The sequence below is a fragment of the Canis lupus genome, chromosome 8 (genome assembly GCF_003254725.2).
Source record: "Canis lupus dingo isolate Sandy chromosome 8, ASM325472v2, whole genome shotgun sequence".
NCBI lineage: Eukaryota > Metazoa > Chordata > Mammalia > Carnivora > Canidae > Canis > Canis lupus.
In genome coordinates, this window is record NC_064250.1 from 46,222,374 (window position 1) to 46,247,431 (window position 25,058).

A 25,058-nucleotide genomic window follows, 5' to 3' on the forward strand; every position below is an offset into this window, starting at 1 on the left:
ACAGAAGTCTCTAAGAGAACCCCGATGACACATTGGTCTGGGATTTGCAACCTCCAGAAGAGCAGGAAAATTAATTTCTGTCCTTTAAGCCCCCCAGTCTGTGGTATTTTGTTATGGCAGCCTGAGCACAGCACACTAATACAGAAGGCAATGTTACATGAAGAAAGGAGCGTGGGGTTAGGCAAAACCAACGCTAATCCCAAGAAAGGTCTTGGCCAAAGTATGTTAATGATTTCAAACATTTGAGGAATGGCTGATGGACATCTGTTGACTAAGTTGATTGACCAAAGTGCACAGGAGTCACCCTCAGATCCTAGAGTCTGGATATTTTTAAAGGTCTGATTCCTTTAACTACATTGCATTGCTCACTCTATGAACATCTACCCCCAAATCCTGTGAACAAAATAAAAAATAAATGGTATCTGCAATTAGTCTTTGCCTGATTTAGAGGAAGCCACATCATGAAGCAAGCTCTAAACTCCAACATGCCACCCCATTTTGAGTTTTTGACAAGTGCACCCAGATCATGCTTGCTAAGTGAAAAGCATGGAGGCTCAAGGGCAGTGTTTTTTGTTTGTTTGTTTAATTTTTATTTATTTATGATAGTCAGAGAGAGAGAGAGAGAGAGAGAGAGAGGCAGAGACATAGGCAGAGGGAGAGGGAGAAGCAGGCTCCATGCACTGGGAGCCCGACGTGGGATTCGATCCCGGGTCTCCAGGATCGCACCCTGGGCCAAAGGCAGGCGCTAAACCGCTGTGCCACCCAGGGATCCCCAAGGGCAGTGTTTTGAAGGCAGGAGAGCCTTACACCAAAATTATGACCCCTACAACAGCCAAGGCAATAGATCAAGAATATTCTACATCTCTTGGTGGCCAAGGCAACATTTGAAATGTCCATCTAAACCGACATGTGCAAGGGCTATGCCCAAGTCAGGTTAGTACCTGTAAATGGAACTTCTGGAACTGAGGGAAGAAGAATAGGTCTGGCCTTTGACAATGGACAGTTAAGGATGTTTCCATCTTAACGCTCACCTCCCTTCTCTGGGAACAGAACTGGATATGCCTCCTGGCCCAGCTCAGTCTAAGCCCGGGGCTCAGATGACCCACAGGACAGCTGGGGCTAGGTTAAAAGAGCCAAGTCACCACAGAACATTGAAACCAATCAATGGGTGTCACCAAAGATGCCAGAGGTGAAAAGAATACTCTATGGCCCTGCCCCACCCACTTCAAGGGCACCCACTGCCCCAACCCAACAACTGGGAACTCACGTCTGTGGTTCTCATTTCTGTGGTTAGGCGGGGAGCGGGTCTCCTGGTCTTGAGCCTCATCTCCCTCCTCACTGGCCAGGTGAGTGTGAGCGTAGTGGTAGCTAAGTCCTGGCCGGTTCTTGTAGCGCTTGCCGCAGACTAGACAGGAAAAGAGAAGAGGGGAAAAAAGCAACGATTAGCAACCTCTGCAGTTACTGCCATCATTCTCCCAGGCAGTGACTCCCATCCATCTATCCCAGATCTGGGTTTCCCTTAAAAAATGTCTCACCCCCTGAATAACCCTAATCCCACTGGACAGAATCAACACCACAGTAACAATACTGGCCCAAAAAGAAAAACCAGAAAAATAAAGGATGGAAGCTGAACTGTGTAAGAGCTTCATCATTTCCTATCTGTGATACCCTGGGCAAGTCACTTGTCCTCTCTGTGCCTCAGTTTCTTCAGAGGACACATGGGAATAATAATAGTATTTTACTCATAGAGTTGTTGGAATGAGTTAATCTCTATGAAGAACACTTATAACAGTGCCAGGCACGCAGTAGGGGTGATGATTATTGTAACTTTGAGGTCAAAGAGCCCTGGTAGTCCATCCAGTCCAACATACCACAGCACAGATGAGGCAAGTGAGGCCCAGAAAGCCTAAGGAACACACAGCTAGTTGTGGCAGAGCCACTAGAACCCAGGTCTCCTGGATTCCATGCAATGCTCCTTCCACCGGGCTGTGGTTAACTCCGTATAAAGTGCAAAAGCTTTATACAGATAATATTTTGGTTGTATCACGCAGTGCTTTTGTGCCAGAAAAACACATTCCACTCCTGCCATAAAAACCATGAAGCCAAGCCATCATTGGTAGTTGTGGCAACCAAGAGCTTAAGTCCTTAATGCCCCAGGGAGCCTCCCATATCCTAGCCTCCTATACCCAAAATCTAGGAATGTGTCCTCACAAGCACAACCTCTCACTTGGAGGGTATGAGATGAGAGCACTAAGAAACATAAACATGGTTCTGTGGGGCACAGAAGAAGAAAAAGAAGCAGTTCCATTGGTTGGCTGACCAGTACCTGAGAAGCAGAAATCCACCTAAATGGCTTAAGACCAGATCACCCTCACTTTTAATGAAGTTGGATTTAGTGGCACTGTTTAGAATGATCCATGTGGCTAATTTTTAGCTTTTATCAAATTGAAGTAGTTCCTCTTATCCCTGGGTTAGAGTTTTATTACAGGAGAATCTTATAAGCCTTTGAGCATCTACTAGTATATGACTCTCCTTCAGTTTGTTGATATGGTGAATTATGTTGATTTTCTAATGTTTCTTCTTATTGAACCATTCTTATATTCCTAGAATGCTCTCCATTTGGTGAGAGTGTATTATCCACCTGATAAACTGCTGCATTCTACTTTCTAATCTTACATTTTGGATCTATACTCACACTTGAGATAAATCTAGAATTTTTGACCTATCTTTTACCATGTTTCGATTTTATGGTTATGCTGACTTCCAAAAATGAACTGAGTTTTGCTGTGTGAAACTGGACAAAATACAGTCTTTCTGTGCCTTTTTTCTTATCTAAAATGATGGTAGTACTACTTACCTTGAAGGATTACAGATAATATTTCTAAAATATCTCACTCAGTACCCAGCACATAACAGATGCTCGATAAATGAGGGGCGAGGGGCAAGGGGCTTCAGCTTAGCCTGCCACACCTTAGATCCTGCCCCCCGCCCCCCGAAAGAGAGGGCTTTGATTCTGGCCTCAAACAATGGAATTTAGCAATTGGTTGGGCTTTCTTAATAAGATGAGGGTCTGAAATTCACATTGGTGACCTAGTGACTATCAATTCAAGTCCTACAATTGGCTACTTACATTCTCTTTCTCTCTCTCTCTCTCTCTCTCTCTCTCTATGCTGTAACTATTTCAAAAAAATAAAATGGCACTACACATCTCAATTCCATTTGACTCGGGAAATGGGACCTAAAGAGGCCCCTGAGGTGCACTCTGGGCCTGCTTGTGGCTTCTTCTATTTAACCTTTTCAATGATCTGAGGTCAATAAACAGCAAATTATGGGGTCACGGGATATAAATCCACTTAGTAGCCAAGCATACTGCTGGTGAGGAATAAATGTTTATTAAAAATAAGGATAATAATATCAGAATTTCCATGAGGAGGCCTCAGGGGACTCTGGAGACCTCCCTACTACTATAAACTCCACAGATTCCATTTGTGCCATTTTGTTACGTCAATTACCACTGTCTTCCTTAATCACAGAATTCCACTATCTTAATAGTCATGTGGTCTTACTTATTAAATTCTTTTATTCCCACTAATACTAGATGCCTAGGACAATTCCACTCATCAGGGAATCACGACCCATCCAAGCAGGCATTTCTTCTTTGAGCTCCTTGAATTATAGTTATGTCTGTACTGGAGGACTTCTCTTAAGGATGGTTTCATACCAATTTATCTTAATAACAACAACACCCCTTATGTTGCAACTCACATATTACACCTTCAGAACATATTCATCGAATAGCTTATGAATTGAACGTGGAAATACTTTGTGGGAAAGCCAGAAGATGGGGGAGGAGGGAAGTGTGTAGAATCTGATCCATCTATCCACATTAATCTCATACTAATAGGTCTTTAAACCTACAAAACCAAACCAGCAAAAAGCTTCCCGTGTCTCCTTCCCCAACACCATAGAGGATAATTATTTTTAGAGCAAACCCTTTTGCTAGAAGAGAGATTCTTGAAGAGTAGTCCCCAGACCAGCACCCTCAACATCACCTGGAAGTTGTTACGGATGCACATTCTCAGGCTCACCTCAGATCGACTGAATTAGAAACTCTGGGGATGGGGCCAGAAATCTCTGTTTTAACAAGCCCTCGAGGTGATGCTGGTGCACACTATAGTCTAAGAACCACTCCACGGGAAGAATGAATATATTTAGGCTTGACTCTGCCCACCCTGGTGCACCTGCCCTTTGGGATGGATGGAAGTGGCGGGTAGGGACAGTGAGACTGGTGCCTGGTCATTAGGGGAAACAGAAGCAGAGAGTACATGGAGGTCATAGAAACCAGACCTCTTAACTATCATTTCTATACACAGAGCTCTCCTGATGGAGCTTCATTTCTCACCACCTGCTTATACCATGGTATTCCTTCATCACCACAAGAAAACGTGTATTAAGCATCTCATATGTGCCCAGCCTTGTGAACAAAGATAAAGGAGCCCCAGTGCCCTCCCTCCAGGAGCTCAGTCTTGTAGAGAAGACGTACAAGTCAACAAGCAAAGAGGGAAACAGAACAAATGCACCAGTGTGCACATGCATCCAGGAAAGAGGAGGGAACGGCACATCAGCTTGAGTATGGAGGGAGGGCTTCCTGGAGGAGGTGGGTGAGCTGTGGCTTGCAAGGTAGCAGAACATCACTAGATAGACAAAGGAGGCAAATGCATCCAGGCACCAGAGCAAATTCTGGGCCAACTTTGGGGAACTGCGGGCAGGAGTGGGACGTGAGGGAGCTAATAAGCAAGGAAGCAGGGCAGGACTTTGTCCTGAAAATGGGGAGCCAGGGGAGGATTGGAGCCTGACGACTGACTTATTCAGACTTACATTTTAGAAATTCCACTTAAGACTATAATGCAAAAGATGAATTTGAAGGTGGCAAGAGGATGTTTTAATTTCCTATATGTGAACAATGAGAATCTCGGGATGGGAGAGGGGTTAAAGAGAAAGAATCGGTGGAAAGGGGTGGGCATAAGCAGCAAGGAGGAGCCTAGAAAGATTGACAGTGACTGGACCTTCCTGGCCATGCACCATTCAGCCCCTGTCCCGCTCCCCAGCCTCACCCAACACCACATTCCACCACCTTCTATGCCCTTCTGCCCATTGCCTTTCCACTCCTTAAACATTTTTCTTTCTAAAACAAAGCTTTTGCACAAGCTCTGACCTTTGCCCACAATGGTCCCCAGCCCCAGTTTGCCTAATTAAGGCTTCATCATTCTTCAGATCTCAGTTCAAATGTCCTTTCCCAGGAAAGTCTTCCCAATCGAAATTAGGGCCCCAGTTTGTCACCTTCTGAGGATACATCATGGATCAATATATGTGCCTCCCACTGGCAGCAAGCATGGCAAGCCCTGTGTGTGCACACTGCTGCATCCCCAGCGACCAGCACGGGGCAGGTCATAGCTGGCACTCGATACCAGTTAAGGGAAGCAACAAAAACACCCAGCTTCCTATGGGGCAATAGGTCGAGAGCCAAAGAGGAAAACTAGATTGAAAGAAGGAAGAGAATGAGTTCAGTCTGGGGTTGCCATGAATACCCTGTGCTTAGAAAAGACAGGTGATGTGGAAGGTTGGCAGGGTGGCAGTGGGAGTTAGGGATATGGAGAGGAGGAGAGATTAGGGAGAGAAGAAAGGTGTGGATGGAGGATAGAACTCAGAAAACATCAGGATCTTAAGAATCTGGTAGAAAAAGAGAAACTGCTCTGGTGTGTTTGTTTGTTTTAAGTTTGTCAAGAAAGACTCACCCAGAAATGAGCAACATAAGCCAAAGAGGTAGGATTTCCAAGTGTCCATCGATAGATGAATGGATAAAGAAGATGTGGCGTATATATACACCAGAATATTACTCAGCCATAAAAATGAATGAAACCTTGTCATTTGCAAACATGGATGGATTCAGAGGGTATAATAAATGAAATAAGTCAGTCAGAGAAAAACAAATACCATACGATTTCACTCATATGTGGAATTTAAGAAACAAAACAGAAAGAACACGTTTTAAAAGAGACCAAAAAAACAGACTCAGACATAGAGAACAAATTGATGGTTACCAGAGGGGCGGTGGGTGGAGGGATGGGGATCAAGAGGACACTGATCATGATGAGCACCGTGTAATATATAGAATTGTTGACTCACTACATTGTACACCTGGAACCAATATAAAAGTATATAAATTATACTGGAATGTAAATTACACTGGATTTTTTTTTTTTAAAGAGGTAGAGTTTCCAGGTGACAGGACCAAGGATACCACCAGTCACAGCCACTTCTGATAGCTGATAACTGTGTATACTGTGTGCCAGGCTTATTCTAGCGCTTCAAGTAATTTGCTCACGGTAACCCAAGTGCCCATTTTACAGATGAGCAGCCAGCAGAGCCACAAGAATGTCAGATGCCTGAGAGACAGAGGCTGAAAAGAGACACTGGATTTGACAACCAGGAGGCCACCTTAGTGAGAAGGGAACCCACAACCTCACAGAGGATGAGACAAGACGTCAGAGGCCCAGGGATGCTCCTGGAAATGAGGAAGTGGTGACAGGGCTGACTGGCCACTCCTTCCAGCATGGCCCCATCACTGAGGCTAGGGGGCTGACGGGACTGTGGGTCAGGGAGGCTGATGGGGCTCGTTCTTTAACAGGGCACAGCCTGGCAAGAGCTCACAGGCTCAAGGGGAGGAGGCAGGAGGGAGGAGAGTTTAAAAGGCAGGGTTAGAAGAGATTGGAGATAATACGGCAAGATGCCTGACCCCAAAACGAAGCTTCGAACCCAAGTACCAGGCCTTTGAATGACTTCATCCTACGGACAAAAGATTTCTAAGATTTATCTTGGTGGAATTGTATCTGGATCAGACTGCTACATTTTGATGGAAAGAAATGCCTTGGAAATCCTACTCTGACTGGATTGGAAGAAAAGGAAAACCCAGCACTATTTAATTATATCTCCCTGCTGCTCCGAACGCTGATGGACCAGCTTCATGGCCATGTGACCTGTGCATTCAGACAGGGTCCGTGCTCAGAAGGGCCCCACACTTGGTTTAATGCTTTGCTGTCACCATCTTGAAATTCTTAATACACATCGAACAAAGGGCCCCTCGTTTTCATTTTGCCCTGGGCCCTGTAAATTGTGTATCTGCCCCTGGAAACCTGCTGGGCTGGGGGTCAGCGATCAGGGGCTAAGTTCCTGCAAAGAAACCACCCGATGGCCCTGACGATACAGGAGCTGCCATGAGGAACACGGGACCCAAGCAGCCCCGAGTTGGGAGTAAAATGCCCCCCTGAGGCAAGCCTGGAAGTCCGGCCAGAGCAGTTAACCAGGCAGCCACAGTCATTTCAGTGCCACTCGCTGCTCTGGCCCTGCTTCTGGGTGGGCCCTGCCTTCAGAGAGGCAGTTTCTCTGTGGTGGCGAAGTGGGCAGGCTGGATCTCAACTGCCTGGGTTCGAATCCCACCCTAGTGGCCTAGTCCGCTACCAACTGCCGGTGTGATCTGGGCTGAGTTGCTGGCCCTCTCTGTGCCTCCGCATCCTCCGTGGAAAATGAGGGTGATCACAACGGCACATCTGCCTCACGTTGAGAGGTCCCATGAAAGAACACATTTAACACGGTGCCTGGCTCCTGGCAGCCTTCGTGGGCTGTTATCAGCACCACCGCCACCTTGGTGGAATTCCCTTTAGGGAATAAACCCTAAAGCGGCATGTGTGTGGTGGGGGGTATCTAGTCATTTCTCCTCTGCAGTCGGGGGTGATGGAGTTGCAAGGAAAAGAGGGTGGGGAAAGTACACTCTGAAAATAAAGTCTTAGAACCATCTGCTCTCCCTTTATCACGTCAGCAACCTCACTCTGGAATTATCTGTCGTGTGGAATGAGACAGAGCCCCAAGACTGCTGAAGCGTTCAGAGGGCCAGGACCCCATCCTCCCATCCCGGTCTCCTTTCCCCGGGGCCCACTCCTTTGCATCGTTGTGTCCCTCTGAAGCCATCCCCCATGGGGACCGGTCGACCCTGCACGGGCACAGCCTAAGGCCCTTCCTTTCACCTTGGCAAGCAGGCACCTGGATTTGTGTTCCTGGCACGGCGCTCAGAGGGGACCGGCTGTGACAGTAGGGAAGGTCCAGCTTGCCTTCCTCTCTCTCCTTCCCCTGGGGCGGATCCATCTGTCAAGCTGCAGAAATCCTGCTTGCCCACTTCCCAACCCAGAGCGGATTCTCCAGGTAGCACCTCCTGTCTGGAGTTATGAATACCTTCAGTGTTGCCCCAGATATTTACGGCCCCTCGGGCCCCCACCCCCGCTCCTCGCTCCTCCTTATCTGGGGGAGGGGGCCGCGGTGGAGGCGGCTGGAGGGAATCGGGGCAGTTGGTGCGAACAAAGCCGCCTGCAGCAGACAGCGGAATCCTTCCTGCAGGGGAGAAGCGGCCGCCTTCCCCACTGATAACTTAATGACTCTGGCACATTTTCATCAGCCCGACTTGGAGCACGCAGTGGGTATCTGAGCCAGTGGTTTCCCAGAGACAGAAGCAATTACGGGATGAGCGTCCAAGAGACAAAGCCCGGGCCTTGGGAGTCACCGGGCCGCGTCTCGTTCCCAGTTCTGCCCCGCGGCACTTTCATACAACCCGAGGATGCCACCTTCCTCTCTCGGCCGCCTCGCGTCCTCTGTAAAGTCCACCCAGCCCTGCCTGTCGCCTGCCGGGGCCTCCAAAGCGTCAGGCTTACAGGCGGTGAGGCAGGCACATCGTCCTACACTGAACCCCACGGCAGCTCACGGGATAAAGGATTATCACCCCCACTTTACAGATGAGGAAACTGAGGCTGAGGGCACTGAAGCCGCTCCCGAAACGGCAGAGGCGGGACTGGAAGTCGAGTCTGCCCGACTTTGAAGCACAGGGCTGCAAGATGAGTTATGCTCCATCCAGCACCCCTCGCAGTGCCTGGGGCTGACCTCTACGGCCCCTTGCCCTCTGCTTCTCGTGGCATTTGGCCAGAGGGAGGCACGGACAGGAGAACAGAGGGTGGGAAGAGGAAGATGGGGATTGGTGCCCTGCAGGCCCTGCTTGGGCAGCGAGCTGATGCAGGTGCTACCCACCCTCCCACCCCCGTCCTAGGAGGCACGTGTCCTCCCCTGCCACTGGGCACCCGAGATGGAAGGGCTCCCCCTCTCTCTTGTCGGCACTTCTATCCCGCCTGCACCTCAATCATTCTGTCACCCAGTTCTTTTCCCTTGGTTCCTTCTGAGTAGAATCCTATATGCCAGTGGGCCCATGACAAATACAAAAGGAGGCTATTTTGACAAGGGAATCATACCCTACTAGACTGGGTCATAGACATCTGAGGCTCCCCACACCTTCCTGACTTCAGCAGAACCATCTGGGGTATGGATAAATGCCTACAACCAACCCCCTACCCCGCTAGGGAGAAGCCCCAAGTGAGGAAAGCCCTGCCATGACTCAGCTTGGGATAAAACTCAGGGGATACTTCAAAAAGCCACCAGGTCAGACTTGCACACTCATGGTGGAGTATTAATCCCTATGACTATTTTAAAGACCCAGGCCCTACACAAAGAGCCAATGACAGCTCCACTGAGCTCAAATGATAAAAAATAGCCCTGGTACCTGCAATGTACAGGCACCAGGAAGCTCTTCTTGGGCAAGTCTAAGTGGGCTTCTCCTCCCCACCTGGAAGCCTGGGGGCCACTAGCATGGGTGGCCTTCGGGAGACCCAGGCTCTGGCCCTCATTCTCCTACTAACCAGCTATGCGCCCTTGAACAAAACCCATACATTTTTGGGCCTTGGCTTCACCCTCTGTAAAATAGGACAGTTGAATCAGATGATCTCAAAGTCCTTTGTTTCTAGCACTTCACAATACTCTGTTTTCCCTGGGCTCTGCAAGGCCTGCATGTCTCCTGACGCAATTAGTGCCTTAACTCTGATAGAAAACCAATGTAGGCTCCCAGCCTTAGGATCCACCCGGGGCTGCCTACACCCCTCTCCCCTCCCCCACCCCCCTCAAAGCTGGGTCTGCAGCTGCCTTCCTGTGGCTTCATTTCTTCTTCCAGGCCACACTTGGTGCTTATTTTAAACTGAATTCTTCCGGATAGAAGCACAAGGGGATGGAATAAGGGTGGGATGTAACATCCTGATTTTTCAAAGCTACATTCCTTGGGGCCTGGCACTGACCCATGTATTAGGAATGAGCCCAGAGACAGGATCTATCAAATGCCAGTGATCCGCAAGTCCCGTGTCTTCACTGAGGGAGGGCATTCTGTTTATTTTAGGAATTCACTATGTATGGATATGACTCCGGTTTTTAAAAAACAGAAAGAACAGAGATAAGCAACAAGCCTTTCATTTCTAAATACTATATAACCTGATTTCGGATCCCCAGCCGAGAACGCAGAAACTCCCAAAACCAAAGCATTAAATGTGTTAGTGGGATTCTTTCCTGCCCTGCTGAGAAGCATGGTAACAGAACTCTGGCAAACTCCGGGATATCCTTTCTTGGGTCAGCTAATTGGCTGTGTGACCTTGGGCAAGTTGCTCAACTTCTCTAAACCTCGGTTTCCTTGTCTGGAAAATGGGGATGATAATAGTTCATATCTCATATGGGTGTAATGAGAACTGAATGAGCTCATCCTTGTAAAGTTCTTAGTGTGGTGACTGGCACACAACAGACATTCAGTATGCTTCAACATTCTGTATGCTTGCTAGCTTCTCTGGTTCCTGACAACTCTAGTGGCCAGTGCACAGAACTGGGGACCCAAGGTCGGTGTGAAATATGTACCCTTTCCTGACTTGGCATAAAGAAATTAAATATTGGGATCCCTGGGTGGCGCAGTGGTTTAGCGCCTGCCTTTGGCCCAGGGCGCGATCCTGGAGACCCGGGATCAAATCCCACGTCGGGCTCCCGGTGCATGGAGCCTGCTTCTCCTTCTGCCTATGTCTCTGCCTCTCTCTCTCTCTGTGTGACTATCACAAATAAATAAAAATTAAAAAAAAAAGAAATTAAATATTTATTGAGCACAACTATGAACCAGACAGTGGACTAATTGTTTTGCTCAGGTCTTATTTAACCCTCTTGGAAACCCTCTAAGGTTAATCTTATTGTCCTCACTTGATAGAAAAAGAAAGCAAAGCTCAGAGAGGTTTTGGGATTTGCCTAAGGTCACAGCCAGGAAGTGATATAGCAAAGATTCAAACCCTGGGCTTCTAATTCAAGAACCATCTTCTGGTGCCTTTATGGAGACCGTATCTTCATTTCTTATTCTAGCATGTCCTTAATCTACTTAAAGGGCAAAATATAATTCTTTTTTTAATCGTATATTTAAATAATAAATATAAATGTCAACATTCCTGGGGAAAATAAACAAAGATAGGTAAAAAAAAAAAAAAATTAGACATATTACCATAAAGTATGGCAGCCCCCAGATTTGGAAATCTGACCAGTGTGCTCTCCCTCAGGATCTCCAGATGACTATCTGCCATAACGCACCTCAGATGCAGATCGGGCTTTATTTGTCTCAACCTATCCGATACATCTCACGGCCTTCCCATAAGATAGGCCCCCATCTACCTACAGTATGGGTATAAGTCCCTCACTTCCTTTGGGGAACCAAGTGTCCATTATTAATTAGCATGTGTTAAACATTCCTGCCTGGATGTTCTGCTATTTCCACAAACTCCCATGTCAAAGTTCCATTGTTCTCCAAAATTACCTCCTCCTCTAGAATATCCCAGTTAAGCCTCCCTCATGTCTCTCCATGACCTAAGCTCAAGACTTCAAGAGTCATTGTTGCCTCCTCCCTCTCACTTGTACCCCACATCCTATCTGTCCTCTGCCAGGTTCTACATGAAGTCTCTCTTACTGGGGACACCTGAGTGGGTCAGAGGTTGAGCGTCTGCCTCTGGCTCAGGGCATGATCGGGATCAAGTCCTTGATCAGACTCCCTACATGGAGTCTGCTTCTCCGTCTGCCTATGTCTCTGTGTCTCTCATGAATAAATAAATAAAATCTTAAAAAAAAAAGAAGAAGAAGAAGAAGAAGTCTCTCTTACTGGCCCCATCTACTTTGTCCCTGCTGTCATCACCATCCGGACTTCATGTCTTCTCCTATCTCCTTCTCAGCCATCAGGCTTCAGGCTCTCTGCCCTGAAACACCTTTCCAGAGATGTGTCTGGGATCATCCTGTTCCCCACTGACGATGCAGGCCAACCTCTAAGCAAATCAGCCTGGCACTCCCAGTATCCTGTCAAACTCTGTACCCCTCAATCTTCCTGCCCAAATGCTCTGCTCTGACCAAGCTGGTCTCTCTCCTGTCCTGTTATATGCATCCCACACTGATCAACATTTTGGGAGCAGCCACTGTGCCAGGGCTGGGATGCAGGATGAATATAGCATAGTCCCTACTCTCCAAAGGCTCCCAGTCCTGCCTGAAGAACAGATAGATTGCTGTCATCCAGTGTGACAGGTGGCCTACACAAAGGTATGTACAAGGCAAGGCAGATTCCAGGAAGAGGCAAGTGACAGAGGAGGCAGGGAGACACTGCTGGGGAGGGAGAGAGACATTGCTGACTGGGATCAAATCCTGGCTCTGCCATTTATCCACTGTGTGACCTCAGGAAAGTTAATTAACCCCTCTTCTCCCCAGTTTCCTTATCTGTAGGATGGAGGTGATCATACCATCTGTCTCCTGGCACTTCTGTGGGGGTTAAAGAATTAATATAGATAAAACCCATAGAACATTCCAGGCCCATAATATAAGTCAACGAAATTCTGCTATGACTATTATTACACCCCTCTCCCTCGCCACCACCAACTCCCACACATACCCCTCCATCCCTGGAGACTAAAGTCAATTTGATACACATTCACTGAAGATCTGCTTGGCATCCTAGGACAGCACCCTCTGATACACCAGCTCCCACCCCCTGACTATTCCCTCCCCTGAATTCCAATAGTGCCCACTATCTACTCAATGAAATATACAAGGGTGGGGGGGGGGTGTTATCTCTGGGATATCAGCCTTATCTTTCCAAATCTATTGGAGATAAAGGAAATAAGACACAGGTGGAGGAGGAAGAAACAGTCCTTGAGCACATCCAGGAGCAACATTTTTATATACATTATCACACGTACCTCTCCCAACCACGTACCATCCCTGCTCCACACCTGAGGACATGGAGGCTCCCAGCAGCAAAATGATTTTTTTTCCACAGGTCCCAGATAACAAGCTAACAAGCGGCAGAACCACAATTTGACCTCAGCTTTCTCTCACTCTATAGTCAGTGCACGTCCCTCTTCAGCCAGCTCTCTCTCACCTGGGTGGCCCTGACCTTGCTGCTTACCCTCCCTCACCCCCCCCCCCCCCCCCCCCCCCCCCCCCGCAATGTGACTTGAAGTAAGAGACCTCAAAGGCTGTGCATCAGACCCTTTGACCTCACAATTCTACTTCTAGGAACCCATGAAAGCATTATGCAAAGATCACCGCAATATTGTTTTCAACAGTGAACAAACTATTGTTCTACTTGTTGGCTAAATGTCCAACAAGTAGAACACTGCTTGAGCAAACTGGGGCAGATCCATGTGATGGAACACCATAGAGACCTAAAATGTCATAAAAATGTCTTTACTGCTCTGGAATGATGCTTCGCATGTATTGTGGAGTGGGGGGATGGGTTAAAATGATGTGTATTATTGTATATGCGTGCATGAGTGTGTGTGTGTGTGTGGAGACAGAGACACAATCCTCAAACGGCATACAAAACCAAAATGGCAGCAATCTCTCAGGAGTAAGATTATGGGTGATTTTTCTTTGTCCTCCACCTGTAATTTCTTTTTTTTTTTTTTTTCCACCTGTAATTTCTGATTTTCTGCAATAAATATATACCATTTCCATAGAAAAAAATTATTTAAAAAAATAAACTGCTACAAATGTTCATATCGACCCTGTTACTGGTCATCCACATCTTGGTAAGAATCATTCACCACAAAGTTTGCATCAAGTAAGAGCTAGCTAACAGCCAGCTCTGACTGGAGTTCAAAATAGTTCAAGAGGGTGTAGGTCAGAGCTCAACAAAGGCAAACCAAGTCCTTGAGAGCACCAACGGTGCACGCCAGGGGAGGGGAAGGCAGGCAGCAGGAGCAGAGGAAGGAGAGAAAGGCAGGTGTGACCGTAGCAGAGAGAGACTGCAGCTTCTCTTCCGCCCTGCCTGTGGCCAGCCCCACTGGGACACTGTGCAACCTGTGTCTGTGACACGATGGCATTTAAATATTTAAACAGACCCAGCTTTGCCGTAACAAATGCACTCAATCTCCAGGGATCAATCCCATGCCACAGGCCCTGCTCCACAAATCAAGTTTCTGGGGCACGGCGCCTTTCCCACCCTCCCCCATCGCACCCCATGCAAGGACCTGCAAGATAATAGCGCGGACAACTGAGTGATGAGCCCCGCTTCCCTTCAGTGACAAGGGCAGCCAGCCTGAAGGCCGCGTTATTGGCTTTTCCACTGCAGCTCGAAGCTAAAAGCATATGAGCCTTAGAGAATGTGGGGCCTTAATGCCCTCAAAAAAAAAAATTTTTTTTTTTAATAAGACTGCAATGGTCATCTGATTCTCCCTGTACACTCAGGTATGGGGGAATCCAGAGTCGTTTTAGGAAGTCGAGGTCAAGCCAATTTTCTAAGACTACCTGGGTGCAAGCTGCATCTTCCCCTTCCACCAGTCCGCCCAGCCCACAGCCCCTCTGAGCCTGTCCATGGCAGCCCAACATCTTGTCTCCAGGGTGAAGAGCCTCAACTGTTGAACCACTGCCTGGGAAGAAAGGAGCCCGGGGTGTCGGGAAGGGGTGCTGACTGGGAGCCCCCTCATTGATTAATCAGGAAAGTGGCATCATACCACTGAAGGTTAGAACCAGGACTAGATGCCCATACCCTTCCCCTTCCAGGATTCCACCATCAGGAAGAGCAAGAAAGGAACCCCAAACCCTATTCTGACACCGCCCCATCTGGACAGAGTTACACCCCCACCGAATTTCTGGAAAGGAAGCAACACTATGAAGTGGCCGTGTCTTCAACTATGGGCTGCACAATCAAAAATACGAGACTGTGGGGTGAGGGTGGTGGACAGCAAAGTTTTTACTGATATGGAGGCTGAGTTGAGAGCACTCAGATGTGTGAATACCCGACAGGACTCCGAGGTGAGTCATGCTCCCAGGAGGGCTTTGATCACGTCTATTTGCCTTTTGTCACTAATCCACCCTAATGCCCCAGTTTGAGAGGGAGGGTGATTTTAATAGATTTAAATGTAAAAGGCTTAAAAGTATATAATCTATTCCATCCCACTGACTCCAGCTTGCCAGCCTGACGCCTAGAAGCCATCTGTTAACAGTGGACATGGCTTCACCTCATAAATGAGATGTGTGTGACCATTATTTCGTTTTTTGTTTTTTGTTTTTTGGAGTTTTTTTTGTTTTGTTTTTTGGTTTTGTTTGTTTGTTTGTTTGTTTTGAGAGGGAAAGAGGTGGTGGGTGGTGGGGCAAAGGGAGAGAAGAGAGAGAAAATCCTAAGCAGCCTCCACACCCAGCAAGAAGCCAGTGGGGGGCTCGATCTCACAACCCTGAGATCATGACCTGAGCCAAAACCAAGAGTCAGACGCTTAACTGACAGCGCCACCCAGGCACCCCCGCTTCATTTTTAAAAACATGTTTCTTGGGACACCTGGGTGGCTCAGCAGTTGAGCATCTGCCTTTGGCTCAGGGCCTGATCCCAGGATCCAGGATCCACACTGGGATCCCCGCAGGGAGCCTGCTTCTCCCTCTGCCTATGTCTCTGCCTTTCTCTCTGTGTCTCTCATGAATAAATAAATCTTTTTAAAAATTAAAAAATAAAAACATGTTTCTTCCTCAACTCTCAGAAGAGCCAAACTCCAGGTTAACAGGGCATATTTCACTGGTAGTAACACTGGGGAGTTGTCAGCTTCGGAGCTGAAGACACCAGGATTCATGTCCCAGCTTCCACACGAACCAGCTGTGTGACCTCGGACCAGTCCCTTCCCCTCTCTGAGCCTCAGTTTCTTCCAGTAAAGCAAGGTCAGCTGTCTCTACTTCTCAAGGTTATTGTATTTACAGAGACAACGTAGGTAACGTGCTTAGCACCATGCTCCGCACACCGTAAGCACCAGAAGCAGGGGTTATCACTGTGATCAGAAAAAAACTGGGAACAAAAGACAAGCGTTGGCCAGGATGCAGGGAAACTGGAATCCTTGAATACTGCTGGTGAGAATGCAAAATGGTGCAGCTGCTCTGGAAAATAGTATGAAGGCTCCTCAAAAAATTAAAAATAGAATTACCATAGGATCCAGCAATCTCACTTCTGGGTATTTGTCCAAAAGAATTGAAATCAGGATCTTAAATATCAGCACTCCCATGTTCATTGCAGCACCATTCACAATAGCCAAGATGTGGAAACAACCTAAATGTCCATTAACAGACGAATTGATAACGAAAACTTGGTAGATACATACAATGGAATATCATCCATCTCTTAAAAAGAAGGAATCCTTCAATATGCAACAATATGAATGAATCTCGAGGCCATTATGCTGAGCGAAATAAGCCAGTCCCAGCAAAACAAATACTGCCTGATTCTTCTTATACAAGGTGTCCAAAATAGTCAAATTCACAGCATCAAGGAGTGGCATGCTGGTTGCCAGAGGCTGGCAGAGAAGGGGAGTTAGGAAATTGCTAACCAATGGGCATAAAGTTTCAGTCGGGCAAGATGAATAAAGCCTAGAGATCTGCTGCACAACATTGTGCCTATATTTGGCAATATATATTGTACGCTAAAAAATTTATTAAGAAGGGAGATGTTAAGTATTCTTTCCACAGTAAAATAAAGTTAATTTTAAAAAAAAAAAAATTTAAAGAAAAAACTGGCAAAGGGGAAAAAAACTTCACAACTCACTTCCCTTGTGCCAGCAAAGGGATAAATGGGTGCTTTGCTCCTCCCTAAATGGCTGATGCTTAGAGACACAATGTTCTCCCTTTCTCGTCCCTAAGTATCACCCCAAAACCACCATCTTCTCTCCTATGATGCTTCTTGAACAAAGACAATGGCAAAGTGGGTCTCATCCAGAGTCAGTCCCAGTGATGCTAATAGAAAATTCAGGTTTGGGAGCAGTTGGAGAGAGAAGAGAGAAATATTTAGAATGATTTTAAAACATCCCAGTAGCCTGACCCAAGGATTGCTTTCACATGTCTGTCTCCAGTTTATCATCCCACCTCTAAAAGGGGGCTAATGATACTGTTAGGATTTAAAGCTATTAAGTAAATTAAGGCCAAGTGCTGGATTGCTGAGCTTTATATGGGACTGCTGAATTTTAGATCAATACCGGGAAGGAAAAAAAATGGAAAAAGAAAGATTCTAAAGAGACCACCCAAAACAGTGAAGCAGACCTATGGCAGTTGGCCTAAAAAATTCCTGAAGATTCTAGAACTTCTAGATACCAAAAGCAGGGAATAATAAAAAGGATGACAGTCGGAAGCGAGAAGCCTTTGAATCAGTCACTCTCGAAAGTCAGTATTCAGAAGTATCTCCTGAGGAGCTCTCAAAAAATGCAGGTTCCTGGACCTGCACCCCGTGGTTCTGATGCAAGAGGTCTGGTGTGAGGCTTGGGAATCACATTTGAATAAGCATCTAGGTTTTCTCTGTGCAAAATGGCCCAGGTCCACACTTTGACAAACACTGACAGTCTTTCCCACAAAGTCATATTCAGTTGTTCCGTTTGTGGATAATGAACACTTTTCTTTGGCAAGAGATTGAAATGGAAGAAACAGAATTTTAATCCTTAAGCGTGGTACACGTTCAGGATAATTAATAGTGATTGGTTACTTGCTAGAAAATGAAGTATTCATGTACACACACACCACGGATTGGGTAAAAAAATAAATTGTGTTCAGATGACTTAGTATTTCTCAGATGGAATAAATTCGATTGCTGAGTGAAAGGCAACAGGCAAACTATCTATCACCTGAAGTTAGAAGCTAAGATGATATCTCAACCACCCATCTTGAAAGGGATGCTTGGACCAAAAATATGATAGGACAGCTACATTTAGGAATATAAACCAGGAAGGGCTAAATATAATCACACCTGAAAGATAGCTATTGCTGCTCCACATACACCCAGAAAGAGGTGGTGGGGTATAAGGTAGCCTAATATTTTCACAAATAACTCAAAAAATGGAGTGGGGATTACACAAATCAAACCACAGACAACACCAAAATGGCAGGGATTGCAAATCTGCAGAGGATGAAATTCAACTACTGGGCAATGTCTTTAAATTTGCCTTTATTGAATCTTGTATATTGAAGTCACATATTATTGTATCTCTTTATTGAGACTCAATAGGGCTAAATGCAGAGTGATTTATGAAAGAAGGAATAATCAAATTCATTAAGCAGAAAAGGGCACACACCTAGAGAGGCGGGTGCACAGGGGTCAGGACAGGCAGTGCACAGGAAGTGGTAGGGATAGCGCCCAGTGCAATGGGGTGGCCAAGGACCTCTGTTCTCTACACACAGAGGCTGTTATTAAGAGCCGATGTATAAAATAAACACGGAAATGTGTCTGTTACTCTCTGAGCTACTTGGCTTGGCCTTGGTGTTACTTCCAGTGGGAGTGCTGAGCTTAAATGTAAACCCAGAAAGGAGTTTAGAGCAGCACATCACAGAGGTTGGGATGCGGCCTGAGATAAACCAAGAATGCCAGGGGATGTTCAAAGGGCCTCCAGAATAGACAAAATTCTCAGTGTGCCTATTTGATGAGAAAAGATATGCAAAAGACAAGGGGGCCTGTAGGAGGGGGAAAAATGTAGCTCCTATCAAGAAAAAAACAATCATTCAGAGCACAGTTGGAATCATGGAAGAAAGGGTAGCTTATGGTAACACCATCCCTGGGGACACTCAAGGAGGTGACCAGACACCTCTCTACTTAGGATGCATTAGAGATTATTAAAAGCATTCCTTGCTCAATTCGTGGGTGGAGGGTGGGCCTCATGACCTCTCCAAAGGTCATTCCTATCCCAAAGGATCACATGTCTGAAGGGCACCAGATAAAAACAAAGTCTATTAATCACCAAGCTGCCACACAATTTCCTATGAGAGCCAGAAGAGAGAAGGGCAATCTATGGTGGACCTTGGTCCCCCGAGGGAAGAGAAGGGAGGCAGCGCCTGCGTCGGCAGAGGCAAGAAATCAGCCGCTGAGACTTCCAGAAAGCCAACATCAGGCCTTCGTTTTGGCCTCCCAAGCATCACAGGATAAACAGAAGGAGAAAGAAAGAGACCATGGGGATGGGAACAGGGGAAGAGCCAATAGCACTGTGGGGTCCCCCCACAGCGGGGGGTGGGGGCGTGATGCAAGCACTTCGCAATGAAAGAGGGGAGCCAGGCAAGAGAGGGACCTCACAGAGGGTGCTCCGTGGAGGTGACATGTGAGAAGGCAGACAGCCGACAAAAGAGCAAAGAGAGGAACTGAGAGGTAGGTGTAGAAGGGCACATGGGGTGTGTCCTGGAATATATGGGATTATTGGCTGCGAATCCAATGAAAACTGAAGAGATGGAGGAAAAAGTAATCCCACTAGCTATGGAAGCAGAAAATCACATCACAAAAATAAAGCTTTTGAAAAGAGGAATCGGATGGCAATGCCCCAGTCCCAAAGCAGCTGTTGGCATTCTCGAGGGCTGGGCTGCTGCAGCCAGGTACAGCTGGAGAGCCTGCTCCATGGGCCCAGAAGGACCCTTCCCAGCCCAGAACCAGTCCCCAGAGGGCCCACACTAGAGGGATTCCATGCATCAGAACAAAACAGAGGCCTTTCTGGGAGGCAAGCTGCCGGCCAAAGTAGGCACCTCCTGACATGGCCAGAGACACCAGACCCCCTGCCCTGCTCCCTCCTCATCCTGGAACAGAAGTGCTGTGGGATGGAGATGTTACCTGCAAGAGTTGTCTCAGGAATGCCATCTGCACGGTGTATTAAGCAGCCAAATGGGGGTCATGGAGTTTGAGTTCTTCTAGCAAAATGTTCTCCAATCAGCTGTCACCCCACCGGGCACAGAACAACTTTTTGAAATCAAAAGAGGCCAGTGAAGAGGGAGGAAAGGGCACCACCCACAACGTGCTCCCTGAGTCCCATCTCTCCCATTCGTCCTCTGCTTCCACGGAGACTACAGACACTGCAAGATGTCAGCGGGAGGAACCACAGCACCAGGGCCCTTCTCCTGTGGCACAGCTCTGCACCCCCACAGGGGAGAAGACATGAAGGGGAAAATGGCCAGGGAGCGTGGTTTCTAGGGCGGTCCTTGCTGTGGAATGAGCAGATGGCGCCCCATACCGTGAGAGGTAACTAGGGCAAGGATTCTAAACCCGCCACCCAATGCTCTGCTAGGTGAGAAAGACAGCAGCTCAGGAGCTGATGGTAATCCCTCTGAAAGCTGAAGGTTTCTAGAGGCACGCCCACTGCCCCTGCTTCCTGTCCCACTCTCCCTCAGCCGCCTCCTCAGCTCTGTCTGCACCCCCTGAACCCAGGAGCCAGGCCCTGACTCCTTGTCCAAGAGATGCCTCTGAAGCAAGCAAGAAAGGCTGGAGATGGATCGAGGGCCATTTATTAAGCTAAGTCGTTGTCAGAGAAAGATTCATAACTTGCCCTACCTAGGACAGGAGAGACAGGAGGAAATGAAAGGGAAACATGAAAAGCCAAAGGAGCCGAGTACCTTTGTCGGAGGATTTTGAGTTATGCTTTTGTTTGTAACTCTCTGAAACAGAGAAAGAAATAGAGGATGAATCTTCAGGAGACAAAGAGAGAGAAAGAGAGAGCGAGCCAGAAGAAAGCCACCAAGGGGGCACTGCCAGAGGCAGGAGGCCTCCCGGGCTTGCTTCTTCCTCATGCAAAAACACCTGGGTGGGCGAGTGGCAGCAGCAGCAGCAGCAGCAAGAGGTGGTGCCTTTGCTGAGGCAGCAGGCATGCAAGGTGGGGTGCAGGTCCAAGAGGAGGAGCCAGGGAGCCTGAGGCTGGGGGAGACAGCCAGGGAAGCACAGGGAAGGGGGTGCTGGGGGCAGAGGCAGAGGCAGGAAGGCGGCATCTGCTGTACTTACTGTCACAGACGTAAGGTTTGTCATGGTCTTCCTGAGAGGCAGCGTCGTGCCTCCTCCTGCCACCTGCCGAACCACGGGCCTGGGAAGACAAGGAACCAGGACGCTTGTTACAGTGATGGTCACTACGGCTCCTGAGCGCGTACTCTGTGCGGCCCCGAACACTTCACCTACACCTCTTCATCCCGTCTTCCTGGACACAGCATTTGAACCGATACCAACCCCATTTTACAGGCCAAGAAACTGAGGCCCAGAGAGGTCAAGTAACTTGCCCCAGAGTGCTCAGCTATTCACCCACATCATCTCATTAAATGTTCACAAGGACTCCAAGAGATGTACTACTATTATCTCGATTTTACAGATCAGGAGACTGAGGCAACAAGTGAAATAGCTTGTCCAGAGTCCCTCTGCTACTAAGCCCGGACCCAGGACATAAACTCACAACAGTGTGACTGCAAAGCCTACATCTACCCGATCCCTGTACTCTGTTGTTGCCACAGGGAGCTCCTCCTCCAGCTGCCCAGCCTTCTAGCTTCATTGGCCTCCACATGCAGATGCCCACCCTGCCCACCTCAGTTGACCAGATGACGCAGACTGGGAGCAATCCACAGGCATCATCCCAGGCTCTTGCCCCAGGTTCACACTGTCCGTCCCCTTCTAGTCTCTCAAGAGCCAGCCAGGCCTGGCCTCAGGTCTAGGGCACAAGCCCAGGCAAGCATGGCGGGGAGCTCCCCTCATCACCCCTGCTCGGCCTACTTTGTGGGGGTGATCTGCCTCAGGCCTCTGGCCAGTGACACAAGTCTTGATACCTCACAGTCTGCTGGGGCCGGACTCCTGATCCCACCACCCTGCGTGCATCTCCAGAAAGGGTCAGCACAACCTGGGGTGGGGGTGGGATGAGTTCTACCTCCAAGGATAGAGGAGGCCAGCCAGAGAGGGTGCCAGCAGCTCTGCAGCCCCGGGACAGTGGCTACAAGAACGCGGCGAGGTTTATTTTTAAACCTTTGTAAGTCCCACATGGTCACGTGTGTAGCACCCTGGCCTCCTCCAGGTCATTACTCTGGTAATGAGTAGCAGTAAACTGCCAACCGGGGAAAGGCCCTGCTGAGGTCTTTGGGGACAGAGAAGGAGACGCAGCAGATGAGAAATAAAACATGGCAGCCACCCGGGGTGCAGGGGCAATGGGACAGCCCCAGGGGCCGGGCCTGGACAGGGGCCCTGGGGGCTTCAGGGTCAAAAGGTCCATGATGCTCACACACACACACACACACACACACACACGCACACGCACATGCACACACACACTCACTCACTGGGGATTTCACAGCAGGAAGGCCTGTACCCCAGGCCCTCGGTGTTCACAGGCTCTCACAAAACACGCTCTTCACAATCAACACCACCTGCCAAGCTACCACCTCCACCTCCTCCTCAGCTTGTCTCTCTCCAAAACAAATTACAAAATTCCACCTCCCTCCCCGCAGCTTTGCCGCTCTGCCTCCCCACCCCCACCCAAGCAGGCGACAGCCGGCGGCCCCCTCCCGCCCCGGCCTCATTACTCAGAGTTGACCCGAAGAGGGAGCTGTGAGGTTCCGCGGTCACCCGCAGGCACCGACAGGCCTCCCCGCCTGCCCACGATGACGACGACGGGGAGGGTGGTCACCCTCAGCTGCCCTCGCCACCCCCCACGCCCCCACAGTGAAGCCAGGGACAGCTTGACGTGTGCAGCCCGCAGCCCTGTCACAGCCGCCTGGAGCAGGTGAAAGCAAGTCAAGCAGAATGACGAGCCAACAGCAGACGCGGGGAAGGGGCTCAGAGAGACTAAAAATACCGCCTGGGCTAAGAGGAGGCGACGGAAGCAGGCACTCCTGGGGGAGCAGCAGCGGGAGGGGAGGGCCCCGCCGAGAGGCAGGTTGGATGTCACTCCACAAGGCTGAGCACCACCGTCACTTCCACTCTCTCCCTGCACCTTGGTTTCCTCAACTGCAAGATGGGCACATGCCAGGGACTCTTCCGGCGGCCGGAGCACTCCTGTAGTCTCCTGGAATCGCTCAAACTTGGAAACTCGGAATCCCTCTAGTCTTGCCCAGATGTCACCTCCTCAGAGAAGCCCTCCCTGACCAAACTATATCCACTCACACCCTCTCCATTTTTCTCTTTCCCCTGCCCTGCTTTATGTTTGGTCCCAGCACGTAGCGTCCTCTGACGTCGTGTTATACGACGGTCTGTCTCCCCATCAAGAGGGTGGAAAACTTCTACTTGGGCCACACTATATTGAGAACCTGGTACAGGGCCTGCCACTTAAGACACACTAAACACTGGCTGAGTCAACTGGTCAGTCGCTCAGTGAGTCAGTCATCTGTGGTTCTTCTCCTTTATTCTTTATATCAAGTGCTATTGTTGCTTCCTTCAAAGGCCATCTTAGGCTTTGCGTTTCCCTTCTGTTCCACATTCTAGTCCAGGAGCTCATCACCTGACCCCGAGCTGCAACAAGAACCCACCGGCTGGGGTTCCACCTCTGCACTGCCCTTCCCAACCCGCCCTGCATGACTCCCAGACCAATTAGACAAAACGAGTGAAGGACAGAGCCCATGGTCATTCACTCGTTCATTCATCGCCATCTAAAACCACAGACACAACCAATGGCAACCCAGTGCCAATGCCGTCAGGTTCACCTTGCGCTCATGCTATGTCCATGTATTCATCTTTCACTGATCCCTGTCATGGATCAGCCTCTCCTCTGTCACCCACACAGGTCCATGCTTTAGCCCCACTAACATCCCACTCCTCCAAGAATCTTCCTCTTGTCAGATTGAGGAATAAAAAAGAGCATCAGCTTTAAAGGCAGACAGGCGTAGGTTTAAACATCAGCTCTGTGTCTTTAGACAAGTTACTTCTCTAAGTTTTAATTTTCTCAACTGTAAAATGGGCACAGCAACACCTCTTACTGCAGAGTTGCTGGGAGGGTTGGTGCTGAGAGTGTGCGAAACCACAGGGGACAGCGCCACATCCACAGGAAGTGCTCAATAAATTACTTCCCCTTCTTGCCCAAGCTGATCTCCACTCTCTCCTCTGAACTTTTATTGCATTTGGTTAGTGCACAGACAGAAGCCTGCTGTTTTCTAATTGTATCATGGCCGTTCGTATTTTCTCCTCAATTTAATCCCAAGGTTCTTAAGAGCAAAGATGGCATTTCATACTTTACTATGAACGCCCAAAGCTTAGACCTATGTTGGGCACTTAGCATCCAAAGCTCTTTCACATGTATTAGCTCGGTGCATTCCTACCATACATCGTGAGTTACAGAAAAGTAATACTATTCCCCTTTGGCACTGGATGAGATGAGCTCTAAGAAGGTTTGTGACTTGTCCATAGTCACAAAGTCAGTAGAAGGGGCAGGACCTAGGTTTCCAGACTCTGTTCTGTAAAAGTTTGATGCTGACTGTGCAAAAGAAACCATCCTCCCTCTCTGAGAATCGTCCACCCCACTCCCCTCCTCCCCACTCCCCTCCTCCCCACCCCACCCCTCCCCACCCCCCTCCCCAACCCACCCTATCCCACTCCCCTCCCCTCCTCCCCTCCTCCCCACCCCACCTCCTATTCAGACACCCAGAAGCCAAGACAGCCCTAATTGTACCACATAGCCCGGCCCCCCTGACCACAGCTGATTGACTGGCTCAGTAGTGGTCACATGACCTAAGCTGGGCCAATCAGATTCTACCTCTGAAGCACCTGGTGTTGGGGCAATGACTCCAGGGAGTACAGGCACTTGAACTGGGAAACCATCAATTCAGGAGCTATGGAGCCATGGGTACAGAGAAGAAGGAAACACAGTCTTTTGATAGGAAAATATGGAAGGAAATAGAGGCCATGAGCTGCC

At 48.5% G+C, this 25,058-nt stretch overlaps 1 protein-coding gene across 7 annotated transcripts in view; it reads right to left on the reverse strand.

Moving 5' to 3' along the window:
* Positions 1 to 25,058, reverse strand: part of DPF3 (double PHD fingers 3) — a 260,012-nt gene that overhangs the window by 81,931 nt on the left and 153,023 nt on the right. For 4 of the 7 annotated variants that reach the window (XR_007412710.1, XM_025442363.3, XM_049113654.1 and 1 more), the window contains exons 6-8: positions 21,185 to 21,263; positions 20,803 to 20,844; positions 1,268 to 1,405 (exon numbers count right to left, since the gene is read on the reverse strand). Coding sequence is in view for 5 of the 7 variants with exons in the window: in XM_025442363.3 (XP_025298148.1) it covers positions 1,268 to 1,405; positions 20,803 to 20,844; positions 21,185 to 21,263 (259 nt within the window). In the remaining 2 variants the exon portion in view is untranslated. The remainder of the gene's footprint in view (positions 1 to 1,267; positions 1,406 to 20,802; positions 20,845 to 21,184; positions 21,264 to 25,058) is intronic. The other 3 variants (XR_007412711.1, XM_025442362.3, XM_049113655.1) reach the window with 1 other exon arrangement.